The sequence below is a fragment of the Perca flavescens genome, chromosome 9, assembly GCF_004354835.1.
Source record: "Perca flavescens isolate YP-PL-M2 chromosome 9, PFLA_1.0, whole genome shotgun sequence".
Lineage (NCBI taxonomy): Eukaryota > Metazoa > Chordata > Actinopteri > Perciformes > Percidae > Perca > Perca flavescens.
Genome location: NC_041339.1, coordinates 2,807,088 through 2,833,982, shown reverse-complemented (window position 1 = coordinate 2,833,982; position 26,895 = coordinate 2,807,088). Strand labels below are relative to the sequence as shown.

The 26,895-nt window shown below is 45.5% G+C and overlaps 2 protein-coding genes across 2 annotated transcripts in view; one reads left to right on the top strand and one right to left on the bottom strand.

Moving 5' to 3' along the window:
• scfd2 (sec1 family domain containing 2) overlaps nt 1–9,194 on the top strand; it is a 121,155-nt gene extending 111,961 nt beyond the window's left edge. The window contains exon 9 of the mRNA XM_028588186.1: nt 8,875–9,194. Within this exon, the coding sequence (XP_028443987.1) occupies nt 8,875–8,967 (93 nt within the window). The 3' untranslated portion in view covers nt 8,968–9,194. The remainder of the gene's footprint in view (nt 1–8,874) is intronic.
• Nucleotides 9,195–15,153: 5,959 nt separating this feature from the next.
• rasl11b (RAS-like, family 11, member B) lies at nt 15,154–17,172 on the bottom strand. The gene is made up of 4 exons (XM_028588334.1): nt 16,823–17,172; nt 16,640–16,696; nt 16,449–16,525; nt 15,154–15,939 (listed from the first exon to the last, which is right to left on the bottom strand). The coding sequence occupies exons 1-4, from the start codon at nt 16,935–16,937 to the stop codon at nt 15,442–15,444; spliced, it is 747 nt and encodes a 248-aa protein (XP_028444135.1). The 5' UTR covers nt 16,938–17,172; the 3' UTR covers nt 15,154–15,441.
• Nucleotides 17,173–26,895: the final 9,723 nt, after the last annotated feature.

The following is a 26,895-nucleotide window of genomic DNA, read 5'->3' as shown; positions in this document are numbered from 1 at the left end:
CATAGCATAATCTGCTTGCGCGATTTCACTTCACGTACGAGCAGATCAGTTTCTCCTCCTGAAAATCTCTTCTTCCTGCTCAGCAAATCCTCCATCATAACAGCAATACTCCAAGGTACAAACGCGCCTGGCTTTTAAAGGGAATGGGAGATGATCTCTAATTGGTTGATTGCATGTTACGCCCAAAACACACCTATGATTAATATAGACACTAAGTACAACCCTTTTGAACCATGCGCCCGGCACACGGACCCTTTTTTCCGCTGTTAAACTAGCAAAAGTGGATTCGTAAACACACCTGCGCCAGGCACTTCACGCCGTGCGCTTAGATCGTTAAAATAGGGCCCTTCATGTTTTACTTCCTTCTGAAAGCAGTTAATGGATCATTTAGGCTTAAACTGAACAAGACATCCGGGTGTACTCAGCTCGGAGATGTTGTCTTTTTACCAGAATTATATTAAAATAATACTAAAAATATATGAATATGAGCTAATCTTAATACAATTTACAATTGGAATTTTTTTGAACTTTTACATTCAGTTTGAAAGCAGCTTGCTACTTCTACTCCTCTACATTTCAGATGGAAAAAACATTTCACTCCACAACTATAGTAATACGTTTATTTTATAGATTCAGATTTGATCTACACTACCGGTCAAAAGTTTGGGGTCACTTAGAAATTTCCATTACAGACAGAATACCAGCTGAGATCAGTTGCATTGTTTTTTTAACCAGGGCAGCAGTTTTCAGATAACATTATGTGCTTACATAATTGCAAAAGGGTTCTCGACTGTTGTGTGAAGGAGTGGCTGATCTTTAATGAAATATCTACATTGTTCATTATCAGCAACCATTCATCCAATGATCCAAAGGCACATTCTGTTTACTAATCTGATCTTTCATTTTAAAAGGCTGACTGAGAAAACATTTGAGAACCCTTTTGCAATTATGTAAGCACATAATGTAATCTGAAAACTGCTGCCCTGCTAACAAGGGGGATGGCATCCCCCCCTCATTCCCCTCAAATCGTCCATGCTTTTATCGTTTTATATTATATTACTTGCAATAGAGTATTTGGTTACACTTTAATTGAAAGCATCTACATAAGAGTGACATGACACTGTCATGAACGTGTCATAAACATTATAAACAAGTCATAAACGTTTATGACATAACGCTTCTTTTAATAAGTGTCATTCAGTTTTTGTCATGACAAGTTAGGGTTAGGGTTCATGTGTCATGACTGTGTCATGTGTTCATGAAAGTGTCATGTCACTCCTATGTAGATACCTTCAAGTAAAGTGTTACCGAATATTTTAACTTTAAGTTAAAGATCTGAATATTGTTTCTACCACAGACAAGAGGTAACTGAAACAATAGATTGATAGAGGAGATGAAGCTTTTGAAGAAAGTTGTGCCATTTATTAGAACCTCCACTGGCAAACTTTAAAAAAGTAGAGGTGAAACCCAAACAGGCCAGTTTCTCGATAGCAAAGTAGGTTGAGCATCTCTAAGCCATGTTCCACGATCCCTTACCTTGAAGATGGATGTCTTATTGATGCCGATGATGTGATCGTATTGTTCTATTCTATCACAAGCAGTCTGTAGGATGGTACGTGTGGCTGCTCATGACCAGAGGTGTCAAAAGTATTCACATTCATTACTCAAGTAGAAGTATAGATACTAGGGTTTGAAAAGACTTTTGTAGAAGTTGAAGTATCAACTCAAGCTTTTTACTTAAGTAAAAGTGTAAAAGTACTGGTTTCAAAACTACTTAAAGTATAAAAGTAAAAGTAATGTAAGGCAGAGATCTTCAACCAGGGGTCCTCAGAGTCATTGCAGGGGGGCCTCCAAATTATTGTACATTTTTGAGTCTTTAAAAAAAATAAAAATAAAATGCCTTAACATAATTCCAACATATTATTAGCAAATATAAATTCCCACTGATTATATGCTTACTGGCCTATAGGTAAGGTAGTCACTAAGATATCAGCCCACAGATACAGTTAATCCTAGATTTACTATGCCACATACAGTATGTCACATACAGTATGTAACATTAAAATATGATTTGTAAAATCATGCCAACAATTAATATTTTAATAGCTTATGAAAAAAGGTATGTAAGAAGGCTTTAGGTTACCCTAACAGTTATTGTAGGCCCAGTTTAATATGCAACATAATTTCATACAATATGTTGGGGGTCCCTGCTACATCTCACTTTAAGTTAAGGGGTCCTTGGCTTAAAAAACGTTCATGACCCCTGATGTAAGGGGGGGAAATGCCATTAAGGACAGCAGCTTAACTCTAAAACGCGGGACAAAATCATATGACTATAATAATGTTATATTAAAATCATACCTGCAAACTCAGAAGGGCTGAAAAAGGTGACACGTAGGCTACATCTTTTCTGTGTTTTTCAGACAACGGCAGCTACAGTCTGGTGTCAGACTCCTCTCCAGTGAAATATAGACACACTTTTACACCGTTTAGCTCTCAGCATTTTATCATGTTTACTCCATCTTCTAGCTAACGCTAGGCTAACCTGCTTCCAACTCTAGTGTTGACTAGCGTCCCGTGCGGGCGATGTTCAGTTCCCTCTAACGTCCGTTTTGAGCATCGCGCAGGCACCTAAGGCACCGAAATCCGTGTTGCTATTCGGTCCGGTAGATAACGGTCGTTAAGGCACCGGTGGCGTATTAGCACCGGGTCTGTACAGGTGTTATGGATCGCGTACAAACCAATAGGGTGTCGGAATAGCTATGTTTATACTTCTCATCCAACCACAATCAAATTCACTCTCTCCGGATGGAGCGATTTGGATAGGTTTTTTTTGTGTGTGTTTTTTTGAACGATGACTGACGAGCTGGAATGAAAACAAGCCGAACTTAAATATGAGTAACGAGGCTATTTTTAAAATGTAAGGAGTAGAAAGTACAGATAATTGCTTGAAAATGTAAGGAGTAGAAGTAAAAAGTATGCTGTAAAATAATTACTCCAGTAAAGTATAGATACCCAAAATTTAAAAAGTATTTGTACTTCGTTACTTGACACCTCTGCTCATGACTCATTAAAATATTGTTTGAAGGCATTCACGTTCCTTTAAAAATACAAAACTGTAAAATACAATATCGTCACCTTCCTAAAATAATTGCCTAAGTCATTTTTTCAGGTTTTTCAGAAAACACAAAAAATAAAACGGCCTAAGTCACATGCTTGACATAGGCAATTATACTAAAGGTGTAGAATCACATGACCTGTTCAACTGAGGATGTAGGCAATTTTACCAGAGGTGGCCAGCACCATGAGGAGATGATTTAGGCAACAAAATCATTTTTGTTAAAAAATGACTTAGGCAATTATTTTAGGAAGGTGACGATATAAGAAATAAAAAAGAAATCTACTGAAATGATTTAAATAATGTGAGATGAAGATGTGTAGAGACTGTGTGTTGCTGGGATCCTCGAAGGGAAGGTTTCAGACTGGCTCTGGCAGAGAATGCTTGACCGAGTGAACCCGACGGTAACACTGACCTACATACGCTGGAGGCTCACGCCAGGTGGAGAAGGTTTGAGTGTCATGTGATCTGTGCACGTATTCACACTGCCTGCGTGTTTGGGTGGTTTAAGTGCCAATTGCGTATGCAGTCCACCCTGAATGTAAAACATGCAGATGTATGCGTTTCCTTTATGCAAGAGGAGTGTGAGAAAGGAGAGGAGGGAGATCAGGCTGGGTGATGTGGGTTTGTCTTAATAAAAGGCTTTGAGAAGGAGGTCAGAGGTAATGAAAGGCCTGGCGGGGATCAAAGCCTTCCATCTGTAATCAGGAAAACTGAATAAAGACGAGCTTATACAATAACTGGCTGGCCTGGCCCACACACGTTCTGACCTCAGCACACACACTATAACCTGAGCACATACATGCACAACATACTGTTTGCAAGTAAATGTGTGTGTACACTGATGGCGGATTTCTGCGGACCAGACGTTGATGAACAGTTACACTGAAAACAAACCGCAGATTTTTGCTCTTGCACTTGGACTAAATTCCTCTGAAACATTACATGCTTACTCTGCCACTACAAACAGGCCCGTTGCCAATTTTAGGTGCTGACCGAGAGTTAAAGCAACACTGCTGCAAGGCAAACAAAGCGTCTCTGTTATACAACATCCTGTAAGAGGACTGGGGTTCTTATTCTAACTAGAAAGCACTCAAATAGGGCAAACTTCTGCTAAAGTAAAGAGTAGGGGTGGGGGTGGGGAATTGAAAATCGTACGTATCGTGTGTTTTTTTTGCACCTAAATTTTAAGATACCGCCTAAATCATATATGTTTCCAGCAAAACCGAGCGAAAGCAGAAAATACATGTACTTCTTTACAAATGAAATAAATGTCAGACTGACTGACTCACATGTAATGTGCATTCTTCATAGAAAATAGTTTTTAGAAATGTCTCATGATATATTGTCTCTAGAAGAATATTATGCTCATTTTCAGGTTCATAATTCTATTTTGAGGTTGTACCAGAATAGGGTTAAGTGGTTTAATTTTCAAAAAACACCATATATTTTGTTGTACTGCACATTGCTGCAGCTCCTCTTTTCACCCTGTGTGTGTTGAGCTCTCTGTTTTAGCTACAGAGTGAGACATCGCACTTCTGTTCAATTCAATTCAATTTTATTTATAAAAATGTTATCAATTCATAACAAGAGTTATCTCAAAACACCTTACAGATAGAGTAGGTCTAGACCACACTCTATAATTTACAAAGACCCAACAATTCCAGTAATTCCCCCAAGAGCAAGCTTTCAGTGCAACAGTGGCGAGGAAAAACTCCCTCTCAGGAAGAAACCTGGGACAGACCCAGGCTCTTGGTAGGCGGTGTCTGACGGTGCCGGATGGGGGTGTGATGAACAGTGGCAATAACAGTCACAATAAAGATAATGGATCAGTGACTAGAAATAGTAGTTGTAGTAGTTCATGGCATAGCAGGGTATAGCAGGACATCACAGGACGTAGCAGAGCACTGCAGAGCGTAGCAGGGCGTAGTAGGACGCAGCAGGGCGTAGTAGGACGCAGCAGGACATAGCAGAGCACTGCAGAGCGTAGCAGGGCGTAGTAAGACGTAGCAGGACGTAGCAGAGCACTGCAGAGCGTAGCAGGCCATAGTAGGACGCAGCAGGACATAGCAGAGCACTGCAGAGCGTAGCAGGGCGTAGTAGGACGTAGCAGGACGTAGCAGAGCACTGCAGAGCGTAGCAGGCCATAGTAGGACGCAGCAGGACATAGCAGAGCACTGCAGAGCGTAGCAGGGCGTAGTAGGACGTAGCAGGACGTAGCAGAGCACTGCAGAGCGTAGTAGGACACATCAGGACGTAGCAGAGCACTGCAGTGCGTAGTAGGACGTAGCAGGACGTAGCAGAGCACTACAGAGCATAGCAGGGCGTAGTAGGACGCAGCAGGACGTAGCAGGGCACTGCAGAGCGTAGCAGGGCGTAGTAGGACGCAGCAGGACGTAGCAGAGTACTGCAGTGCGTAGCAGGGCGTAGTAGGATGTAGCAGAGCACTGCAGTGCGTAGCAGAGCACTGCAGTGCGTAGCAGAGCGTAGTAGGACGCAGCAGGACGTAGCAGGGCGTAGTAGGACGTAGCAGGACGTAGCAGAGCGTAGCAGGGCATAGTAGGACGTAGCAGGACGTAGCAGAGCGTAGCAGGGCATAGTAGGACGTAGCAGGACGTAGCAGAGCACTGCAGAGCGTAGCAGGGCGTAGTAGGACGCAGCAGGACGTAGCAGGGCACTGCAGAGCATAGCAGGGCGTAGTAGGACGCAGCAGGACGTAGCAGAGCACTGCAGGGCAGGGCGTAGCAGGGCGTAGTAGGACGCAGCAGGACATAGCAGGGCACTGCAGAGCGTAGCAGGGCGTAGTAGGACGCAGCAGGACGTAGCAGAACACTGCAGGGCGTAGTAGGACGCAGCAGGACGTAGCAGAGCACTGCAGGGCGTAGCAGGGCGTAGTAGGACGCAGCAGGACGTAGCAGAGCACTGCAGAGCGTAGCAGGGCATAGTAGGACGCAGCAGGACGTAGCAGAGCACTGCAGGGCGTAGCAGGGCGTAGCAGGGCGTAGTAGGACGCAGCAGGACGTAGCAGAGCACTGCAGAGCGTAGCAGGGCGTAGTAGGACGCAGCAGGACGTAGCAGGGCACTGCAGAGCGTAGCAGGGCGTAGTAGGACGCAGCAGGACGTAGCAGAGCACTGCAGAGTGTAGCAGGGCATAGTAGGACGCAGCAGGACGTAGCAGAGCACTGCAGAGCGTAGCAGGGCGTAGTAGGACGTAGCAGTACGTAGCAGAGCACTGCAGGGCGTAGTAGGACGTAGCAGGACGTAGCAGAGCACTGCAGAGCGTAGCAGGGCGTAGTAGGACGCAGCAGGACGTAGCAGAGCACTGCAGGGCGTAGTAGGACGCAGCAGGACGTAGCAGAGCACTGCAGAGCGTAGCAGGGCGTAGTAGGACGTAGCAGGACGTAGCAGAGCACTGCAGAGCGTAGTAGGACGCAGCAGGACGTAGCAGAGCACTGCAGGGCGTAGCAGGGCGAAGTAGGACGCAGCAGGACATAGTAGGACGTAGCAGGACGCAACAGGACGTAGCAGGGCACTGTAGGGCATAGCAGGGCGTAGTAGGACGTAGCAGGATGTAGCAGAGCACTGCAGAGCGTAGCAGGGCGTAGTAGGACGCAGCAGGACGTAGCAGTGCACTGCAGGGCGTAGTAGGACGCAGCAGGACGTAGCAGGGCACTGCAGAGCGTAGCAGGGCGTAGTAGGACGCAGCAGGACATAGCAGGGCACTGCAGGGCGTAGCAGGGCACTGCAGGGCATAGCAGGGCGTAGTAGGACGCAGCAGGACATAGCAGGGCACTGCAGGGCGTAGCAGGGCGTAGTAGGACGTAGCAGGGCACTGCAGGACGTAGCAGGGCGTAGTAGGACGCAGCAGGACGTAGCAGGGCACTGCAGAGCGTAGCAGGGTGTAGTAGGACGCAGCAGGACGTAGCATGGCACTGCAGGGCATAGCAGGGCGTAGTAGGACGCAGCAGGACATAGCAGGGCACTGCAGGGCACTGCAGGGCGTAGCAGTTGTTACAAGGCATAGCAGGGCGCGCAGCAGCACCACGGCAACAGGCTGCAACCATGATTTAGGGGCCACCCTAATCCAAGGAAACATGTTCCATCTTTGTTGGGATTCACACATGCACAGTAGCTAGGTAAGGCCTACTAGCTAGAAGCTAGCGCTGCTAGCGGTTAGCCACCTTGTTCTCAATGGCAAAACACTGCTACAAGACACACAAGTTCACCCTAATCTACAAAAGAAATTGTATAGAACTACTTACATGTCCCTTGTCTGCAGGTATTCAACGCAAAGTTGGAAGTGTGCCCTTGTTTAGAAGAAGTCTCCCGGCTAATTCTGCCTTGTACTGACTAAAGTTGGAGAAACAGCTAGCTGATATGGTATTAGCTAAAGTGGTTAGCACACACCAAATGTTTCGGCCAATGATGTAGACGGCCGTGCAGATTTTGACCAGCTCACCCGGAGACTGAAGGCAGGATACATTCAGAAACCGTATCTCACTCAAAACAGCATGGATGGGTTTTTCCAAGTTTGTATGCGTGTGGGAGCACCAGAGACACAAAATAACACCCCAAATCCCAGATAAAAGTGATTTTTTTCATAATATGGGCACTTTAAAGAAGGAAAAGAAAATTGCAATACTCAATACTATCAAATCGCAATACTTGAAATGAAAATCATCGCAATACAAATCGAATCGGCACCCATGTATTGTGAAAGATTCTAATTGCGACAAAAGCATATGTTCCCAGTCCTAGAAAACAGAAATTTTGCTGATTTAAATCCAGCTTTGTGTCATGGCCAGCTCCAACTGGGGGATCCCGAGGCGTTCCCAGGCCAGGTGTTCTGGGCGCCTCCCTAGGGAGGTGTTCCAGGCACGTCCAGTACGGAGGAGGCCTCGGGGAAGACCCAGGACTAGGTGGAGGGATTATATCTCCAACCTGGCCTGGGAACGCCTCGGGATCCCCCAGTCGGAGCTGGTTAATGTTGCTCGGGAAAGGGAAGTTTGGGGTCCCCTGCTGAAGCTGCTCCCCCCGCGACCCGACACCGGATAAGCGGACGAAGATGGATGGATGGATGTATTCCTGGATCTACACCAAAATCAGTCACTAATTTCTCGGACCATTGCAGGACTTTTCACCTATTTTCATTCAAAATAGAGTGAAAAGTGATACTTAATATTTGGCTTTTTCAGTGTCAAAGCCTCACCCCCTGTAGACTTGACAGGTGATTGTAAAAAGTCTGTAACTGTAGTTTGCTTCTTTACAAAAGACTGCACAGCTTGAATTCTCACTGGTTATAAAATGTATTCTAAAGCCCTTTTCAGACATGCACCTTAATAAGTAAGTGTGATGACAACGCTACATGTTGATTCCATGTCTGAATAAGCACCCAAGTCACTTTTACCTTGCACCAGGACCCAGGGGAAAGCTGTATTGATACTGACTGGATTATCCTGGTGAAAAAAAAGTAAAGTTAATAAGATAGATTTAGGTTGGAGTATTACCTACCTCCAAAATAAAAAATGTTAGATAGCACGGCTCCTAAAAACCATTCAAACAACAATAGCACTGCATACCATCCTTGCTGGAAGTAATTAAATCAAATTAAGAAAATAAACCAGTTCCTGGGCACCTGATTTATGCACCTTGTTAAATGCAAATTTGAGCATCACCCTGATATTCATGTCTGTGTCGAGTAAGTCACAGTGACCTGTTTTAACGCTAATTAACGAGTGTGTTGTGCTCTGCTCCAGGTGCTGGTTTTGTCCACCAGATTACTGAGGCCCACGGATATTCCCCAGCTGCTCTTCACCACCCAAAGACTGTTGCCTGATATCGGTATCTGAAGGGCCGTCACGTGGAAACGCACGCACGCATGCACGCGACAAGTGGGAGGACACGTGTGCTGCAGACGCCTTAACACCTCGCCAGGTGTGAGTCAAGCTTCAGTTAATGAGAATCTCTGGCAAAAGCTGCGAGCAGAAGTCAAGGAAACCAAATGAAGCAACATTCCTCTCCTGTTTATGTCTGTGTTTTGTCCGAATTAATTAAAAAGTAAACTGTAAATTAATTATATGAAAGTAGCTATTGGCTTTCTTGGAGACGGAATAGAAAAAATATATTTGTGTGTGTGTGTGTTCTTCTGCTGCCAAACAGAAAGAGTTGTAAAATTACATCAAATGTTAATAGACCTTTTTCACGGCAGACATGTTGACATGTCATAGTAGGAAAAGCACAGGTGTATTCAAACCATTACTGATGGCTGCATTCCACTTAGGTCCACTGGTATTGTGCATGTTCACTCACTGAAATAGCTTACTGGGACACTTGATGGAATTGAGCCATTGTTAAGGTGATCAATTTCAGCTATGAAACCATTAAACCAGTAACTTTTCAACCACGGTTATCTGATGCTGCCCTTTTGATTTGCATACATCAGGCAAGGTAGAGATGGAGTGACCCTGCCCGAAAGCCGGGGCCCCTGCCTGAGCCAGGCCCAGACGGGCGGGCTCGCCGGGCGAGCGCCTGGTGGCCCACGGAGCCCGGCCGGGCACAGCCCGAACAAGCTGTGGCTTCTCTCCAGCCCATGGGCCCACCACCTGTGGGAGGAACCGTTGGGGTCGGGTGCGATGCCACATGGGTGGCAGTGAAGGTCAGGGGCCTCACCAGACCCGGGCGGCAGACGCTGGCTCTGGGGACGTGGAACGCCACCTCTCTGTGGGGGGAAGGAGCCGGAACTGGTGCGGGAGGTGGAGCGCCACGGTTAGATCTGGTGGGGCTTACCTCTCGCACAGTCTCGGTTCTGGAACCATACTCCTGGATAGGGGTTGGACTCTTTTCTTCTCCGGAGTTGCCCAGGGTGTGAGGCGCCGGGCGGGTGTGGGGATACTCACAAGCCCCGGCTGAGCGCCGCTGTGTTGGAGTTTACCCCGTGGACGAGAGGGTCGCCTCCCCACGCCTGCGGGTTGTGGGGGGAAAACTCTGACTGTTGTTTGTGCATATGCCATTATTCGGCCTTCTTGGAGACCTTGACTGGAGTCCTGCATGGGGCTCCAGTGGGGACTCCATTGTTATGCTGGGGGACTTCAACGACACGTGGGCAATGATGGAGACACCTGGAGAGGCGTGATTGGGAGGAACGGCCTCCTGATCTAAACCAGAGTGGTTGTTTGTTGTTGGACTTCTGTGCTAGTCATGGATTGTCTATAACGAACACCATGTTCGAACATAGGGATGCTCATAAGTGTACCTGGTACCAGAGCACCCTAGGGCGAAGGTCAATGATCGATTTCATAATTGTTTCATCTGATCTGAGGCCTGTTTTGGACACTCGGGTGAAGAGAGGGGCAGAGTTGTCAACCGATCACCATCTGGTGGTGAGTTGGGTCAGGGGGTGGAAGACTCTGGACAGACCTGGTAAGCCCAAACGTGTAGTGCGGGTAAATTGGGAACGTCAGGCCCCTGTCCGACAGACTTTCAACTCACACCTCCGGGCGGAGCTTTTCGTGCATCCCTGTGGAGGCTGGGGGCATTGAACCCGAGTGGACAATGTTCAAAGTTTCCATTGCTGAAGCTGCGGCGAGGAGCTGTGGTCTTAGGATCTTAGGTGCCTCAAGGGGCGGTAACCCAAACACCGTGGTGGACACCAGTGGTCAGGAAGCCGTCCGACTGAAGAAGGAGTCCTTCCGGGATATGTTATCTCGGAGGACTCCGGAGGCAGTTGCAGGGTACCGAAGGGCCGAGGGCTGCAGCCTCTGCCGTGAAAGAGGCAAAGCAGCGGGTGTGGGAGAAGTTTGGAGAAGACATGGAGAAGGACTTTCGGTCGGCACCAAAGTGTTTCTGGAAAACTGTTCGCCACCTCAGGAGGGGGAAGGGGGAACCATCCAAGCTGTGTACAGTAAGGATGGGACACTGTTGACCTCCACTGAGGAGGTAATAGGGCGGTGGAGGGAGCACTTTGAGGAACTCCTGAATCCGACTAATACGCCTCTATGTTAGAGGCAGAGCTGGAGGATAACGGGGATTGTCGCCGATTTCCCAGGCGGAAGTCACTGATGTAGTTACACAGTGGCAAAGCCCCGGGATTGATGAGATCCGTCCAGAAATGCTCAAGGCTCTGGGTGTGGAGGGGTTGTCCTGGTTGACACGCCTCTTCAACATTGCGTGGAAGTCTGGGACGGTGCCAAAGGAGTGGCAGACTGGGGTGGTGGTTCCTCTTTTTAAAAAGGGGGACCAGAGGGTGTGTGCCAATTATAGGGGTATCACACTTCTCAGCCTCCCTGGTAAAGTCTACTCCAAGGTGCTGGAAAGGAGGGTTCGGCCGATAGTCGAACCTCGGGTTGAGGAGGAACAATGCGATTCCGTCCTGGTCGGAACAACAACGGACCAGCTCTTCACTCTGCAAGGATCCTGGAGGGAGCCTGGGAGTATGCCCAACCGGTCTACATGTGTTTTGTGGATTTGGAGAAGGCGAGAAGGGTCCCCGGGAGATACTGTGGGAGGTGCTGCGGGAGTATGGGGTGAGGGGGTCTCTACCAGGGCCATCCAATCTCTGTATGACCAAAGTGAGAGCTGTGTCCGGGTTCTCGTAGTAAGTCGGACTCGTTTCAGGTGAGGGTTGGCCTCCGCCAGGGCTGCACCAATCCTGTTTGTAATATTTATGGACAGGATATCGAGGCGTGAGTCGGGTGGGGAGGGGTTGCAGTTTGGTGGGCTGGGGATCTCATCGCTGCTCTTTGCAGATGATTGGTCCTGATGGCATCATCGGCCTGCGACCTTCAGCACTCACTGGATCGGGTTCGCAACCAGTGTCAAGCGGTTGGGATGAGGATCAGCACCTCTAAATCGGAGGCCATGGTTCTCAGCAGGAAACCGATGGAATGCCTTCTCCAGGTTGAGTCCTTACCCCAAGTGAAGGAGTTCATTGGGGTTTTGTTCGCGAGTGAGGGGACAATGGAGCAGAATCGGCGCAGCGGGTTTGCATTCAATCTATCGCACCGCTGACGAAAGAGAGCTGAGCCAGAAGGCAAAGCTCTCGATCTAAACCAGTTTTTCGCCCTACCCTCACCTATGGTCATTGGGTCATGACCGAAAGAACGAGATCCAGGGTACAAGCGGCTGGGTTTCCTCAGGAGGGTGGCTGGCGCCTCCCTTAGAGATAGGGTGAGAAGCTCAGTCATCCGTGAGGAGCTCGGAGTAAAGCCTGCTCGCTTTGCGTCGAAAGGAGCCAGTTGAGGTGGTTCGGGCATCTGGTAAGGATGCCCCTGGGCCTCCCCCTAGGGAGGTGTTCAGGCACGTCCAGCTGGGAGGAGGCCTCGGGAAGACCCAGGACTAGGTGGAGGGATTATATCTCCAACCTGGCCTGGGAACGCCGATCCCCAGTCGGAGCTGGTTAATGTTGCTCGGGAAAGGGAAGTTTGGGGTCCCCTGCTGGAGCTGCTCCCCCGCCGACCCGACACCGGATAAGCGGACGAAGATGGATGGATGGATGGACATCAGGCTCAGCAAGCTCCGTTTTGGCCAGGCTGTGTTAAAAGCAGGCTGTAATGTGTGAACTCAAGGAAGCCTTGCTGTTGTGGTAGAGAGAATACCCACTCTCTGTCATCATCCATTCACACCTCGCCACATCATATGGTGACAAATAAGAGCAGAATATTTAACAAGTCGTTTCACGCTGTCTGCTGAGGCCTATAATTTGCTCACACCTACAGTAGAGCTTGCCCCCACCTACATTCATTCTCTTTATTCTCTCCAACATGAATCACCTCGGCTGGAGCACAGTCATTTCAGCCACCCACACACCTGAATTGATAGTGAACAAGGGTCTCCCACATTTTGTCAAGCAGAGAGAGACACCAATAAATCCTGCATTTTGAGACCAACAGATTGGAACGGGATACTGAGGATACACTAATTAGGTTCTGGATTGTAAATAAACAGATCTAAGATAACAGCTTTATTGGAAAAGGGCTTAATATATTAATCTTTTGGGAGCTTGCAATTCTCAGAAGAGTCCCTAGTACAAACTAACATGAACTCTTCAAGTGTCAGCTCAGGCTATTTCAGATATTTTTGTCAACTTGATTTTCCAGGGGTCAGGGACTGCATGAAGATCTTATCTATAGAGAGATCTCAAGGCCTAAGAAGCAACCACAGTCAGGCGTCTAGTGTCTTCCATGGAATTCATAAATGCTGATATCAAAGCACTTTTATGAATGGGTTTATTCATTGCACAGACTTGTGAGAGTCATCCCTCTCACAGAAGTATTGTTTCTCATTGTTATAAAACCAAGGTTATCCCACAAGCTCCAGAAGTGAAAGTTTTGAAGTGTAGCCTGTCTGCACACACTGGCCCTCATTTATGAAACAGGCGTACGACGGGCGTACGCCGATTCCTACGCAAAGCTCGGCATTTATCAATTTGGACGTGAGCGTAGGCTGCAAGCAAATCTCACGTCTGGTCTGAACTCGTGTACGCAAGTTTTCGAATCAGTGTGGACTTGCGGTGCAGCATATAATCAGTTTAACAGGAGAAAGAGAAGTCATCAGTTGATCACGTATCAGTAATGGCAGATCTGGCTCTTTTAGAAGACCTCTATGCGCCGCTCTGCAACATTGTTTTAGCCTGGGGGGTTCTGCACAACATCGCACAGGAAAACACGGTGCCATAAATGTAGCGATGGAGCCAGATGACCCGATGCCCAGAGAGCAGTGTCCAGAACAGACACCAACTGAGGGCTATACGAAGGAGACAGGATATTATTCCTCACTTTTAAAATGTAGCCTATAGTGTTATGTTTGGCAATGATATTCAATACAGGAAACATGACAATGCACAACATTTATTTATTCTTCAGGTTTTTGTTTCTTTCAAGTGACTGATTTATTTCTGCCATTGACCAAGTTATTTCGGCTTGTTTTTCCAGCACCTCTGCTGTCAGGAGACAGGGTCCAGCACGGAGGGGGGGCGGAGGACACGCGCTCTCCCTCAGCTTTTGCCTCGTTCCGACGAACACGAGTAAAATAAGACACTGCATAAACTCCGCTACCGTGCGTTTAATTATAGGTACACCTACATGTAGGCCTAATAGATTGCAATAGAAGCCTGTGTATTACCATTAGGACTATAGAAAATGTGTCAAGGATGTATAAATTAAATAGGCTAAACTTCAGCTGGAGTCAGATTTACTACGACAACACTGTTGACCGCATCAGTGATCTCTTTTCATCCCGCATTCTTTCTACAGCCTTTAATACCAGTTTTCAGGCTGCCAAATAGTACACACGTTAGTGCAAATGAACCAGAGATATCAGGGTTTCAATCTCCACCTCTGAAAAGTTCCGCTTCTCAGCCGGATTACGTCTCACCATGTCGTAAATTGTAGGGGCGAGGCCTCAAAACCCAGAATATATTGGGGCGTGATATTTAAATGACGATCGTTTCCAGCCGCCGCATTTATTAATGTACGACCAGTCTTACTCTCGGATTGGTGTGATACGAACTTTTCATGAATCCCACGTGAAGCCTGTCGTAAGATGATTTCTGCGCTGGTTTCTACGTTAGGTTGATAAATGAGGGCCAGTGAGCCCTACTGTCAAATGCACATATGCAAACAAATGAAAAACCAGAGACAAATTCAAATTCATCATTTTTAATTGTGAACAAAATGTGAAATTGGAACAAATAAATAAGACCTTTGGAGCATACCTTTTTATAAAGTGCATCAGTGATAACTGTCACACGCTACATACTGTGTCTGCTGCTCTGCTACAACCCCCCACTGTTTGGTCATGTCTTGCACAATGATAGTTTTGATGCTGCAAAAATATACTGCAGTTAGTGACATACAAGAGACAGTACACACACAGCTGCACAGAGCCCTGGCTCAAGTGGCTGGTATAACAACACTAGCATTTAGTGGTGCCATGTAGTGGCAGTCTGAATAAAGAACAGCTAAGAATAAGCTGTCCTTCAGCACTGCGGTTGCCAGGAGAGCAGTTTGTGGGGTCGGTCAGCCTCACACAGCTGCTTCAGAGTCTCCTCAGGTGTAGTTTCTAGTCCTGAACAGATGAAACTCATCACTGCCCCGCCTCACACATGGCATCTGACAGGACAGACACCTGCCAATCAGAGGTCATTACCTCTGTAAAGAATCGTCTGCCTCAAGCTACTTATAACCGACCACTGTTCATGTCACATCTGCCTCTTTCAGCCAGGCTGATACAGGACTTCAGTGGAGAAGCATACATCTTCTGTCCTCTTCCACCTTTAAAAGCTTTTACTGTAGCCACTCTGGACCACTTTCAACTGCTAGTTCTCCTCACACAGAGGTGACAGTTCTGACTTTGGCAGACAGTGCTTGCTTGAAGCGCCTCTTCAGGTCTTGCATGTTGGGAGACTTTGGCCTGGGGATGAGGGGCGAGCGCCTCTTCTCTGTGGTAGCGCCGGCAGAGTTGTTTGACGAGTTGGAGGCGGGAGGAGGCTGCTTGGCTAGCTGGCAGCACAGCCTGTGGAAAGCCTTGTGCACCTCGCTGTAGTCCTCGCTGGCAGATACTTCGTAGAAAGAACAGCCCAGGGTGCCCGCCAGCAAAGGGCCCTGCTGAGAGTCCACCCGCCTCAGGTGCAGCAGGTCCGCCTTGTTGGCCAGCAGGATTACTGGAGGCATGTTTGCACCTCCAGTACGAACAACCAGCTGATGCAACTGATTGATCAAATCAAAGCTGTGGCGGTCGGTCACGGAGTACACCAGCACCACTGCATCAGCCCACTGGATGGAGCAGGTCACATGATCTGGTAAATTGATGCCATTATCGGTCATCTGGGAAAGGAAGAAAAAAAGGGAAGACAGATTAAAAAACAACTCTGAACTCTTAGAGAAACATTGTAAGCATTTTTGTCAACTTTCCCTGACTTTATGCAACTGATCTTTAGTAATGACTGGAATGCTGACTGAGGCAGACAAGAGCTATAGGGTTACTCCTCCAGAACAGAGGTGTGGCTGATTGAAGAGTCTGGGCCAGGGTATCATTTACCCTGGCCTCAGACATCCATTAGCCTAAATTAGGAGATTAGACAGCCAGTCTGGCTCTACTTGAGAAATGTACATACACAGCTTTGGATTTGGACTGGTGCCCAGTCAAGAGAGGTTTAGATGATTTTAACAGCCAAACAGTGAATTGGATTATATTATTTTGTATTAGATTAGCCTCAGATTTCCATGTGTTGAACCATGTCTCAGTTACCTCAGTCAGCCCAGGGAAAAACAAACATCTGAGAAGAGAAAAGCTAATAAAAAAAAAAAAAAAAAAAAAAAAAAATGGATCTTACCTCCACACCAGGAGTATCTTGAACCTGGATGGTCACTTGCTCTCCATCCACCTGCACTTCTCTGGAATAGAGATTACCTGCACACAGAGGAAACAAAACGATCTTTAGCACCGATAGTTTCACAGTCTTAAACAAAAAACAGCCAATTTAGCCCGTTTCAGCCTCACGAAGAAGAATGCGCAGTTACTCACCAGCATTTCTTTCGTAGTCTCCGATGAAGCGCCTCGTTAGGAATCTCACCACGAGCGCTGAAACAGAGAAAAGGCGAAAATACAACATTAGACAATTAGCTAGCTCTATGACAGAGATATAAGCCAACACGAGTCACGCTGCGAGTAAACTCGACACCGCAGTGATTTTATTCATTTTCTTACCGGTTTTTCCAACTCCGCCGCCTCCTATCACAGCCATTTTAATGACCCGGTTTGGGACCGAGCATTCGGGTGCTGGATACTCCGCAATGGTCGACATATTCTGGATGAGACGCATTTTTTTTTCTCTCGGTTTGTCAATTCTGTGCAAACAAAATGGAGACAAAAACTACTTGTTTCTTGTCCAAACTCTTTCCACGGTCGCGGACAAAGACTTCAGGTCAGATGGGTGAAGTTAATCCTGTATCAATCCCAAGGAGGCGGTTCGTTAGAAGTGAAAGAACTCAGCACTAGTCTGACGAAGACAGAAGAAGCACACCGACCGAGTGAAGGCTGCTGTAGAGAAGCGCTCGCGGCTTTTATAGCGCTCGAGCGGCGGTCGCATCTGATTGGGCGCTGGTTCCCCCCCTCCTCCCTCGTGCGCCTCCTCCTACACGTGTATGTGCACACACACACACAGGGGAGAATTCTCTGCAACAGGTGGGACCTCTAGCTGGCTGTCATGACAAAACACCCTTTCTTATGGAGGTGGAAAAGGTAAAACATTTTTATTTTTGGCTGTTAGAATTTTATTGTAATAGATAGAAATAAATAAAAAAAAAACTGACCATATTCTCAGTTGTATGTTTTGAATGTTAAAAAATTCAAATAAATGGTAATCACAAACACAACTTGAATGTCACAACAATGAATCTTGTTTTCTAGTGAAACATAAAAAGTGACCGTTTCCCATTAATGTTTATGAATAGGTTGCCTACAATATTCATTTATGCATTATCTGAGCATTAGTCACATCTTCAAAATACAACCAGCTGTTTTTTTTCTTTCTTCTCGTGCATGTTTTCTGAGTTCTCCACTAGAACACCACAGTTTTGTGTGGGAGTACAGTATGCGGATGGATCCAGTTCAATCTCCCAGTGTTGTGTTGCAGCCGGTAACCTGTTCAGACATGCCCCTTCACTTGTGAATCGTCCACGCAGGGGGTTAAGGCAGCTAATGCTGTACAAATATACCCCCTCCCCCCACAGACACACAAACACACACACACATTCACACATATACCCCTTTATATGTGTGATTGTGCATGAGTTCTTGTAAGGTATATGTATACCTTACAAGAACTCATGCAAGCATTCATGCCGTGGATGTAAAAGCCAACGGCCCTCCACATGCAGAAATGACACAACATTTCAGCCAATTATCTACAAAAGGCAACAAAGCCGCAAAATAGGCAGGCTATCTATTTTTAGAGGAGTACTGCAACATAATAAAACATCTGTTGATATTTCACATGACAAAGCAGTGCAGCATCCCTTTTGTGTGCCATCCTTTTTTCCTGTCTTCTCAGACCTCCCTCTCTCTCCCTCTCCCATCTTTCATTTGTGCTCATGTGCTCTGAGGTATTTTGGCATCCAATCCTTCTGTGATTATGGTCTGGTATGTATTTTTGATAAGAGTGCTGATGACAGGCATACCCGCTGAAATATGAAATTAGTGCCCAGGTTTGGTGAGCAGACGTGGTTGCTAGGTGTGTACACATGTACACACAGAGCTACGCCTCTAACCACATCACAGTGAACTACACCCCAGCAGCATTATGAGAAGGACAAGCCTTTTTTCTTCTTCTTTCTAAGAGTGAGTAAATACTGTACATACTTGCATTTGATTACATCTCCCAGAGTTTCTGAGTGCAAATTAAGATCGAGCTCCTGCCTTTTGAAATAAATCAAGTAAATGTGGGGTTTTACCATTTTATAATCTAAGCCCACGCAATGCAGCATATTTGTATTACAGAAAGATAAAAGGCATCACGGTTGTTCCCTCCTCTAGCAACAAGGTGAGAAGGCTAATTGCGACAGATAATAATGGGAGGATGCTGTGGAGGTGTTTTTTTAGCCTGTTATCCTAGTGACGGGCCAGGATTCACTCAGAAATAGTGAGTGACGCATACCAAAAGTCAAAGCAGCAGTGTCTTTAAACTGATTATGACGGAGTGCAGCATCACTGGTTCTATATCTAAAAAAAAAAAACTATGTTTATGTGGCAATGATATATTTCACATTGCAATGCAGTTACTCCTCTCCACTGTCTGTGTGGTTGTGCCTTTGGGCCAGTGTTTCCTTCACTTTTCCTGAGGGAGGGCTGGAGGTCAATTAAAATACCTTTGAGCCAAGGCGGACAATTATAGCCACAACAGATCAGAACAAGGCCTGACTCGGGGATCAGAGTGTCACTCACACAGAGGTGACAATAGATGGTTAGGGAGGGCAACATGGGGGTAATCCTTTAGCTGGGGTGTGGACAATTGTCAGGGAGAATTCGGGGTATTCACTGCAAACAGAGGAATGTTGAGTTAATTGGGGGTTGGCGGAGGGGACGAGGGGCAGGTGAAATCAGGGGGAGGTGTTCTCAGAAGGATGTCCTTGTTGACACAGAAGTGAGGACTGATTTCCCGAAGTGGCCTCACCTTTTTACAGTGGAGCTGAGAAGAGGCATTTGACTTTGATTACTCGCCCCTGGGCCCTGATTCCTCAAAGGGAGGCTCATTTAGGATATCAGAGAAACTGGGGCAGTTTGGAGCTGCCCTTGGGGCAAACTACGGTCATATGTTTATCAGTACCATGATAGATGCTTATCATTCTCTTTGCCTTTAATCATTGTCAGCAAATTTGATTATTAGGAGACAATTATTCACTAACTCCTGGTCTTAAATTTAGTTATCTTGTAGTTCAAAAGTGTGTGAATGCTCAAAAAACGTACGTAATTCTCTAAATTTGGACTGTGCCGACAGGCACGCAGGGTTTTAAAATGTTCCGTCAAAGTTAAATATTTTCATGCATAATTTATTCATATCCGAATGCAATGGCCACTTGTTAGGACTTGACTGCAGATGCACGACAACAACGCTAACTCATATCTATTCACACATCTTTTCATGGATCTCTTCGCTTATTTGTTTATCTACAAGTGCATTTGCATTTCCAATGACCAATGGAAATTTTATTGGCCTGCCGGCACAAGCAGCTCCTGAGCCCCACAAAGGAAGAGAGGTTGTTTTTTTCTTATGGAAATGTTAAATGCTTGACCATTTGCATATCTCTGAATGTCAACAGCAGTGGGGGGATGGCAATGGTGGTTTTAGGGGGTTGTGTGTGCTATGGCACTGGCTCTGAATGACAATAGCCCCCTGACACTACCTCCTCCTCCCACTCAGGGAATGCCAGCCTAAAGTTTTTACACTGAAGTTACATTGAAGTCATCGCCGACTTCTTAAGAAACACAATGGAAAATGTTTAAATCTTGATTCTCTCATTCTTCTCCTGTTTACATTCCACTTCTGATCTCTGGCGTAACATTGGATAATTAGTTTCCACTCACATTTCTGAGGATTGATATGCACGTGTCAGTCCCAGAGCTGTTTATGTGTGCCAACAGGTATGGCTGTGTGCATGTAGAAGAGACAGACAAACAGGACTAGGTGTTGCAGTAATAACAGAGGATAGGGGTGTTTTCGTCTGGTGTGACATGTGACCATAGATATGTATTATAGGTAAGACTTTAAACTCCAGGATTATCCTGTTTACACTGATTGAGAAGGTTTTTTTTTTTTCCTTCTCACGTGTTAAACCTGTGAGCGAAAAATTAAGTTTGCACTTAACCTGTGCATATGTGGTTTGTATTTAACCATATTAAGTGTAAGATTAAGTGGAAGTTTAGCTGTGAGAAGAGGGAGGTCATTTTGTTATTGTTTTAATGAAAAAAAAAACTATATTTTTCAGAACTCTGGGGAATAACAGTTTTTTTTTTCCAGAAGAGTTGCATGTGTGCATCTTAATAAAGTCTTTTTAAGGGAAAGGAATCTTAAATATCAATGGTATTTTTGCTGTTTCTACAATGAGATGGTAATGTTTTTTTGTCCAAAAATGTCAAGGTATTTTGGTAAAGAGAGATCATTTTCTTCTGTTTTACATAAAAAAAAAACATCTGCAAAAGGATTTTTTTTTCAGTGTGATGGAGAAAAAACATGGCAACAGGTTAAGGAAATGCAGAAGTAATTAACCCAGACAGCTGCCTTCTCCATAACATGGTATTCATTCTGTTACATCCCCTGCACCTCTTCCATGTGTATACAGTAAATAATGGTGTCATTAGAATACATTTGTAGGTGAAACAGTAATGAGCCCAAGGTTGACCCCTGCGGTACACCCATTAGACACCAAAGGGAGGGAACACAGTTTTGAGCCAGAGAACAGAACATTATCAAATTGCATTAAAATATCAAGTTGAAATAATTTTTTAATTTTTAAAGGAGATGTGGATTTATGGATCTCCAGCTCTACCATTTTCAGCTTCCGCCTCATTATCATTATTGGTCAGGCACCTATACACGCACAGTTATTTCTCATGTAATTTCTAGGTAAATCAAACCTTGGGAGCCTCGTTGATGAAATTAAATCATTAAGTATCACAGAGGCATACAGACGGGGGAACTCTGCTCTGGACACATCATTTTTGGACTCAGGGTTCAGTGGTTGAGATTTATGGTTCTGGCCCTCTGTAATTTAGACTGTCCCCCCGGGCCCGGTTTGTCCGTCTAGCCTGCTTTACTGCCCAGACTGAACGGAGCAGGATCTCATGCTGGAGGCAGAGCCAGGTCCAGAGCAGGGCCTCTGTGGTGGTTTAATATAGACAGACAGCTTCCTTGGGGGCTGATTCTGGGTCAGGGCTGGAGCTCTGATCTGTGGATGTGATTACTGAGTGGTCAAAATGAACCACTGCTTCACATACTTGCAATAATACCAAGAGTATGAGAAAGTTTATGCATAGTAGTACTGTGTGTACTGTGTAAAAATGTGTCAGGTCTTTGTGTGCACCAAAGGGGGGAAAAAATATGTGATTCAGATATGATGCCGGCTCTGAGGTGTCTTCATGGTCCTCAGCGTGACACAGTGACTCATTCAGCTCATCACAATAGCCCAGTGATGAATAGGGATATAGATGGAGCTGTGCATGTGCAGTCCAATTCAGGTGTAGAATATGTGAAAGTAAACAAAGAAAAGACAGGAACAGTATGAGCACATAGAAAATAAGCTCACAAATCAGATTTTTTCAGTCAGATCTTTGTCAGACAGCTATCATCATCAGTATCTTATATTGATAACCTCAAATGCCATGTTTTTTCACTGTTTATCCCAGGGGCAGTTCTAGGATCAGAGCTTTAGGGGGGCTCAGCCCCTAATGGGAATGTGACACAGATACAGTGCCTTGCAAAAGTGTTAAGCCCCTATGATGGAACTAAACCTGACACTTTATAAGTCACAGTAATAACTATCAATTTGACACAATGTTCTAACATTCAGCAATTTTAGTTGTTTACCTTTCAATTTGGGTTCTAATCTGCACCATGAAATGATGCCATGAAATGATGCCATGAAATTACGAATCCCACTAAGGCCACGCCAAGACCCGGCCTTACGAAGCAGCTCGATTGGTTGGGGTTAGGCATTGGACCTCGAGTGGTTAAGGTTAGGATAGCCGATTGGTCAGGGGGTAGGTCCGGAACAAATGGGGTTACGTTACCTTGCGTTCTCATGGACACCTGGCCAATAAATGCTATTGAAGGGCGGGTCTTGGCGTGGCCATAGGGGGATTTGTAATATCGTCTCCTGCTCTCCCTCTGACAGATCAGAGACTCAGCCAAAGGCGGGAGTCTGGCACAACCTCCTCTGATTGGCCAACACTACGTTTCTGTTAACCTTTTTTTTTTTTTTTTATTATAATTTTTTTTTATTATCATCTTTAGGAGTCTAAAATCACCAATGGTTTACCCACGTATCTGTCATCTTTTGTCATTTCCTGTCAGTCCAGTGTTTTGAAGACTGAATAAAGTTTTGTGTGCAAACTGACAGATGGGCTCAGTCCTGTCACTACCTCTCATGGGACGAGTGAACCTGAATGCAGGTGGATTAGGCACCTGTGAACACAAATCTGATGGGATATAGTCACACCTAAACCAATAGAAAACAATAGGATGTTAACGGTGTGTTTTAGTCTGTGACCTCAAGGACTTTCCCTCAACATGCTGTCGACAGACAGATGAGAGACGTATATTTAAATACAACCACACAGAGGTGGTTTAAGCAAAGAACCTCTATACTAAAGATAGCGCATTTCAAGCAGCGCCAATGGTATGAAACGGTACACACTTCCTGTCTCCTTAAGGGGCGTGGCCTCGTTTGAACGTGTAGTGAACATAGAGAGGATGGATGAAAAGTTATTTTTAAATAATTTATTAATATGTTCTTTGGTTAACGTTAGATATTTACACAGCTAAAAGTCATATTTAGCATCACATAGATTAGTTTTGTTAGGGCGTTCACTAACGTTAGGTGACGTTAGCTTCTCTGTGTTGCCAGATTTTGCGAGAGTTTGGTCTTGAACAGAAACAGGTCTCAAATAAAGTTAAGTTTTTTCTGATATGTCCATCTGAACATTTTTATTTTAGTGTCAGAATGTTTGGGAGATATTTGGCTTGTGAAGAATGGGTCCAATATATATTTGGTGACTATGGGGCAAAAGAATCACTCATAATCTGTGTTCACGTTCACTTCTCCCGCTGGAATGAATACACTCAGTGTTACTTATAACTAGTCTCCTAAAGAGGCGTGGCCGTGGCGGAGCCCACGTGACACAGATACAGGGAACTACTATGAGTTGGGGCGTCTCAGTTCTTCACCATTCATACTTGTATTTTGAGTTTCAACTAGAACATGTTTACATGCTTTCGTGCTCTCTGAATATACCGGTATTCACCATCTGTCTGAAACGTTCCGTTTTAGCGCCTGTCTCTTTAAGCTTCCCTTCTAAAAAAATAAATAAAAAAATGCCCACTCGGTTCTGATTGGTTAGCGTTTTCGGGTCTTCCGCATCTGCGCTCTTGTGTCTCTGTATTGTCATTGCAGCCGAGGAATGACTGTAACAGCACGGTAGCGGCACGTTCGACCTATATATGTATATGTTAGTGGTGACATCACAACTGTAAGGAAATCCAGACGGCTCGTTTAAAGGCACAGTTTCTGAAAACGGGCTGTGTGCATTTCTCTGTGGATTGAGCATTTTGATACTTCTTTTTGTGATTGTTGTGGGCAAAAATCCTTGATTATGCGGCACGTTTTCTTAAAAAATGCGATGGAATATGCGGGATATTTATGCAATTTTGTGCGATGAAATTGCGGGAACTTGCAAAAACTGCGGTTTGATGAAAAAGAGAAAAAAATGTGATTCCCCCAACACCCTGCCTTTCGATGATGTTTACGTTGTGTAATTATGTCACTTCATAATGGTAACATGGGAAAATGGCTGCTCAACACTTTTCAACTTTCTGCTAAAATATATGTGACTTTTTTGAAAATGCGGGGATTATAAAATTATTCAAGCCCCGCATATTTTGCGTGGAAAAAAGGCAATTTATGCGGCGAAAGTGCAGCGTATTTGAAAAAATGCGGCCCCCGCATAAATATGCAGACTTTGGCTGATTATGCATTGATTGCATTGATCGTTTTTCGGGAGGGACTGGCTTTATAATAAAAAAAGACATGGAGATCTCACTTTTTACAATATGAGACCTTTGAGTTAGGTTACTGGTGAAAAGAACCTTTTCACCAGTGACCAGCCCCGCTGTGAAATGTTAATTAGGGCCCGAGCGCCGACAGCGGCAAAGGCCCTATTGAAACTGAAGGAATTATTGTTTCTTTCTTTCTTTCTATTATTTTCCCGTCAAATGAATTGGCTTTTTGAGGGGCTTAATATATTCAAAAACTCACCAAATTTGGCAGTCGCATCAAGTCTGGTGAAAATTTACGTATTTTAAGGGTTTCCGGAATAGGCGCACAAAAATGGCTCGCTAGCGCCCCCTAGAAAGTTAAGAAAATTGAGCCCCTGCAGTGTATTTAACGTAGACTCACGAAACTTGGTACACATATGTAACATGTCAGGATGTACAAAAAACATCATTAGAGCCATACCCTAAACCCAACAGGATGTCTGCCATTTTGATTTCAAAGTTCGAAATTAGTGCGATTTTGGCCATTTCCACATGTCGTACTTTAACGAACTCCTCCTAGAGATTTCACAACGGTGAAACGGTACCACGGGAGTGGATTCTATATTCACTGTCCACCGGAGACATTTGTTGCGTTGAACTTTTTAAGATAGACCCTTGTGTGAGGTATCATTGAACTCAGCAGAGACTTCCTTCTTCATTGGTGATGGTTTGGCCCGCCCCCTATGTGTAAGCCACGCCCCTTTCATACATGCTGACCCATTTAAGGTAGAGTCTTGTGTGAGGTATCATTCATCTCAGCAGAGGCTTCATTTTTAATTGGTGATGGTTGGACCCGCCCCCTATGCTTTAGCCACGCCCCCTTTCACAGCTAATGAACCGTATGACGTAGAGTCTTGTGTGAGGTATTGTTGAACTCGGCGGGGAGTTCCCTTTTCATTGGTGACGGTTTGCGGCGTCTGAGTGCCGCGCAAATGCACGGTCGCAAGGAGCGGCGTCCGCCGGTAACCGCGATGCGCGCAGAGGTGCGAGGGCCCGTCCATCGCTGCTCGCAGCTTTAATATCTGCTTGCTCTTTCTAGTATTTGTCCCGGTTAGAAAGGGTAATAAATGAGATAACGCCCGAGGTGATCCTTCATTGGGCATAGAGCTCATTAATCCTTTGATGTATTAGTTCTACGTTTCCTTTTTATCGGGTGGGCGCCCTGACACAAAGGGAGCCTTACAGCCATCGCTTTGGAGAAGCAGGAAGGTAATTGCACATGTGCACTCACTGATGAGAAAAAGGGTCTTCACCTTGTTCCTGAGATTCACACTCAATCACTGATGCTATTCTGCCAAGTCTGCCAGTTATTAACCCGGAATTGACCTGTACTTTTTCAGGTTTTGTTTTATTTCTGTGCTCACGTTATAGTGTTTGTTCATGTGTTGTTCTACTTTCCTTCCCATTTACACTACTACAACTGTCCTCCAAACCCTGTGACCCTGCGCATGCAGACAGACTCAGGAAAGAGATCCTCCAACACGTTCATTGTGAGAATATGATTCAATCATGATTGAATGACCCACACATATATTCGTATGCAGATACACACCCACAAAGACACCCATGCTTTGGCGACTTATGCAGCACCCTCACAGACATTGCACAAAGAATTCAGACATTTCCACAAGAATATGTGTATGCCTGATTCAGAGGCAGGCTAAGGCGAATCTCCAAGACTCTCAAGGCCACTTCCTCTACAGCATCTTTCCTTTGGGAGGGCGCTTAAAAGGCAGAGAATGTGTGAGAAAACAGATGCTGGGTGTTGTGCGTTAGCGGAAGTGCAAAGTGTGATGGCAGTGAAATGTTTTGTAAACTCCTCATATACAGCATATTGCTAAGTTGAAAGACGTAACTGAAGACGTGCTTTTGTGGACATTGGTAAAGTCCTACGCATTTATGTGGTGTGTTTAAGCATAATTGGTTAAGTGTGTTGCATGCTGTTCTCCTCGATGAGATCATCCCATTTCCTCTTTGCTGGAGTTGACTGCAGGTGACCCTGATGGTGCCATGTCGTGGTTCATGCTGTTCTCTGCTGCTGCTCTCCAGCCTGACCCCCAGGCGATACTTGGCGGATGCTGGTTAAGTACACACTCTGCCACTACCAGCCTGTCTTTCAGAAGCACATTATGTCTGTTGCAGGGAGGAGTTGAGGTTTCGCAGGGCCATTAGCTTACCACAGAGTGAGAAGAAGAAAACACAGATGGGGAAAGCTGCTGCGGACAATAATGAAATACATGTGTCCCTGAAGGGTACAGACTGTACTGGATGTGAAAATTGTACAATGAAAAAATAAAAAGATTTGCGTCAGACACCCTGAAAAACCACAGCATCATGTGCCACTCGACCCCCCCCCGTTTCATCAATTCAATTCAATTCAATTCAATTTTATTTATAGTATCAAATCATAACAAAAGTTATCTCGAGACACTTTACAGATAGAGTAGGTCTAGACCACACTCTATAAATTCCA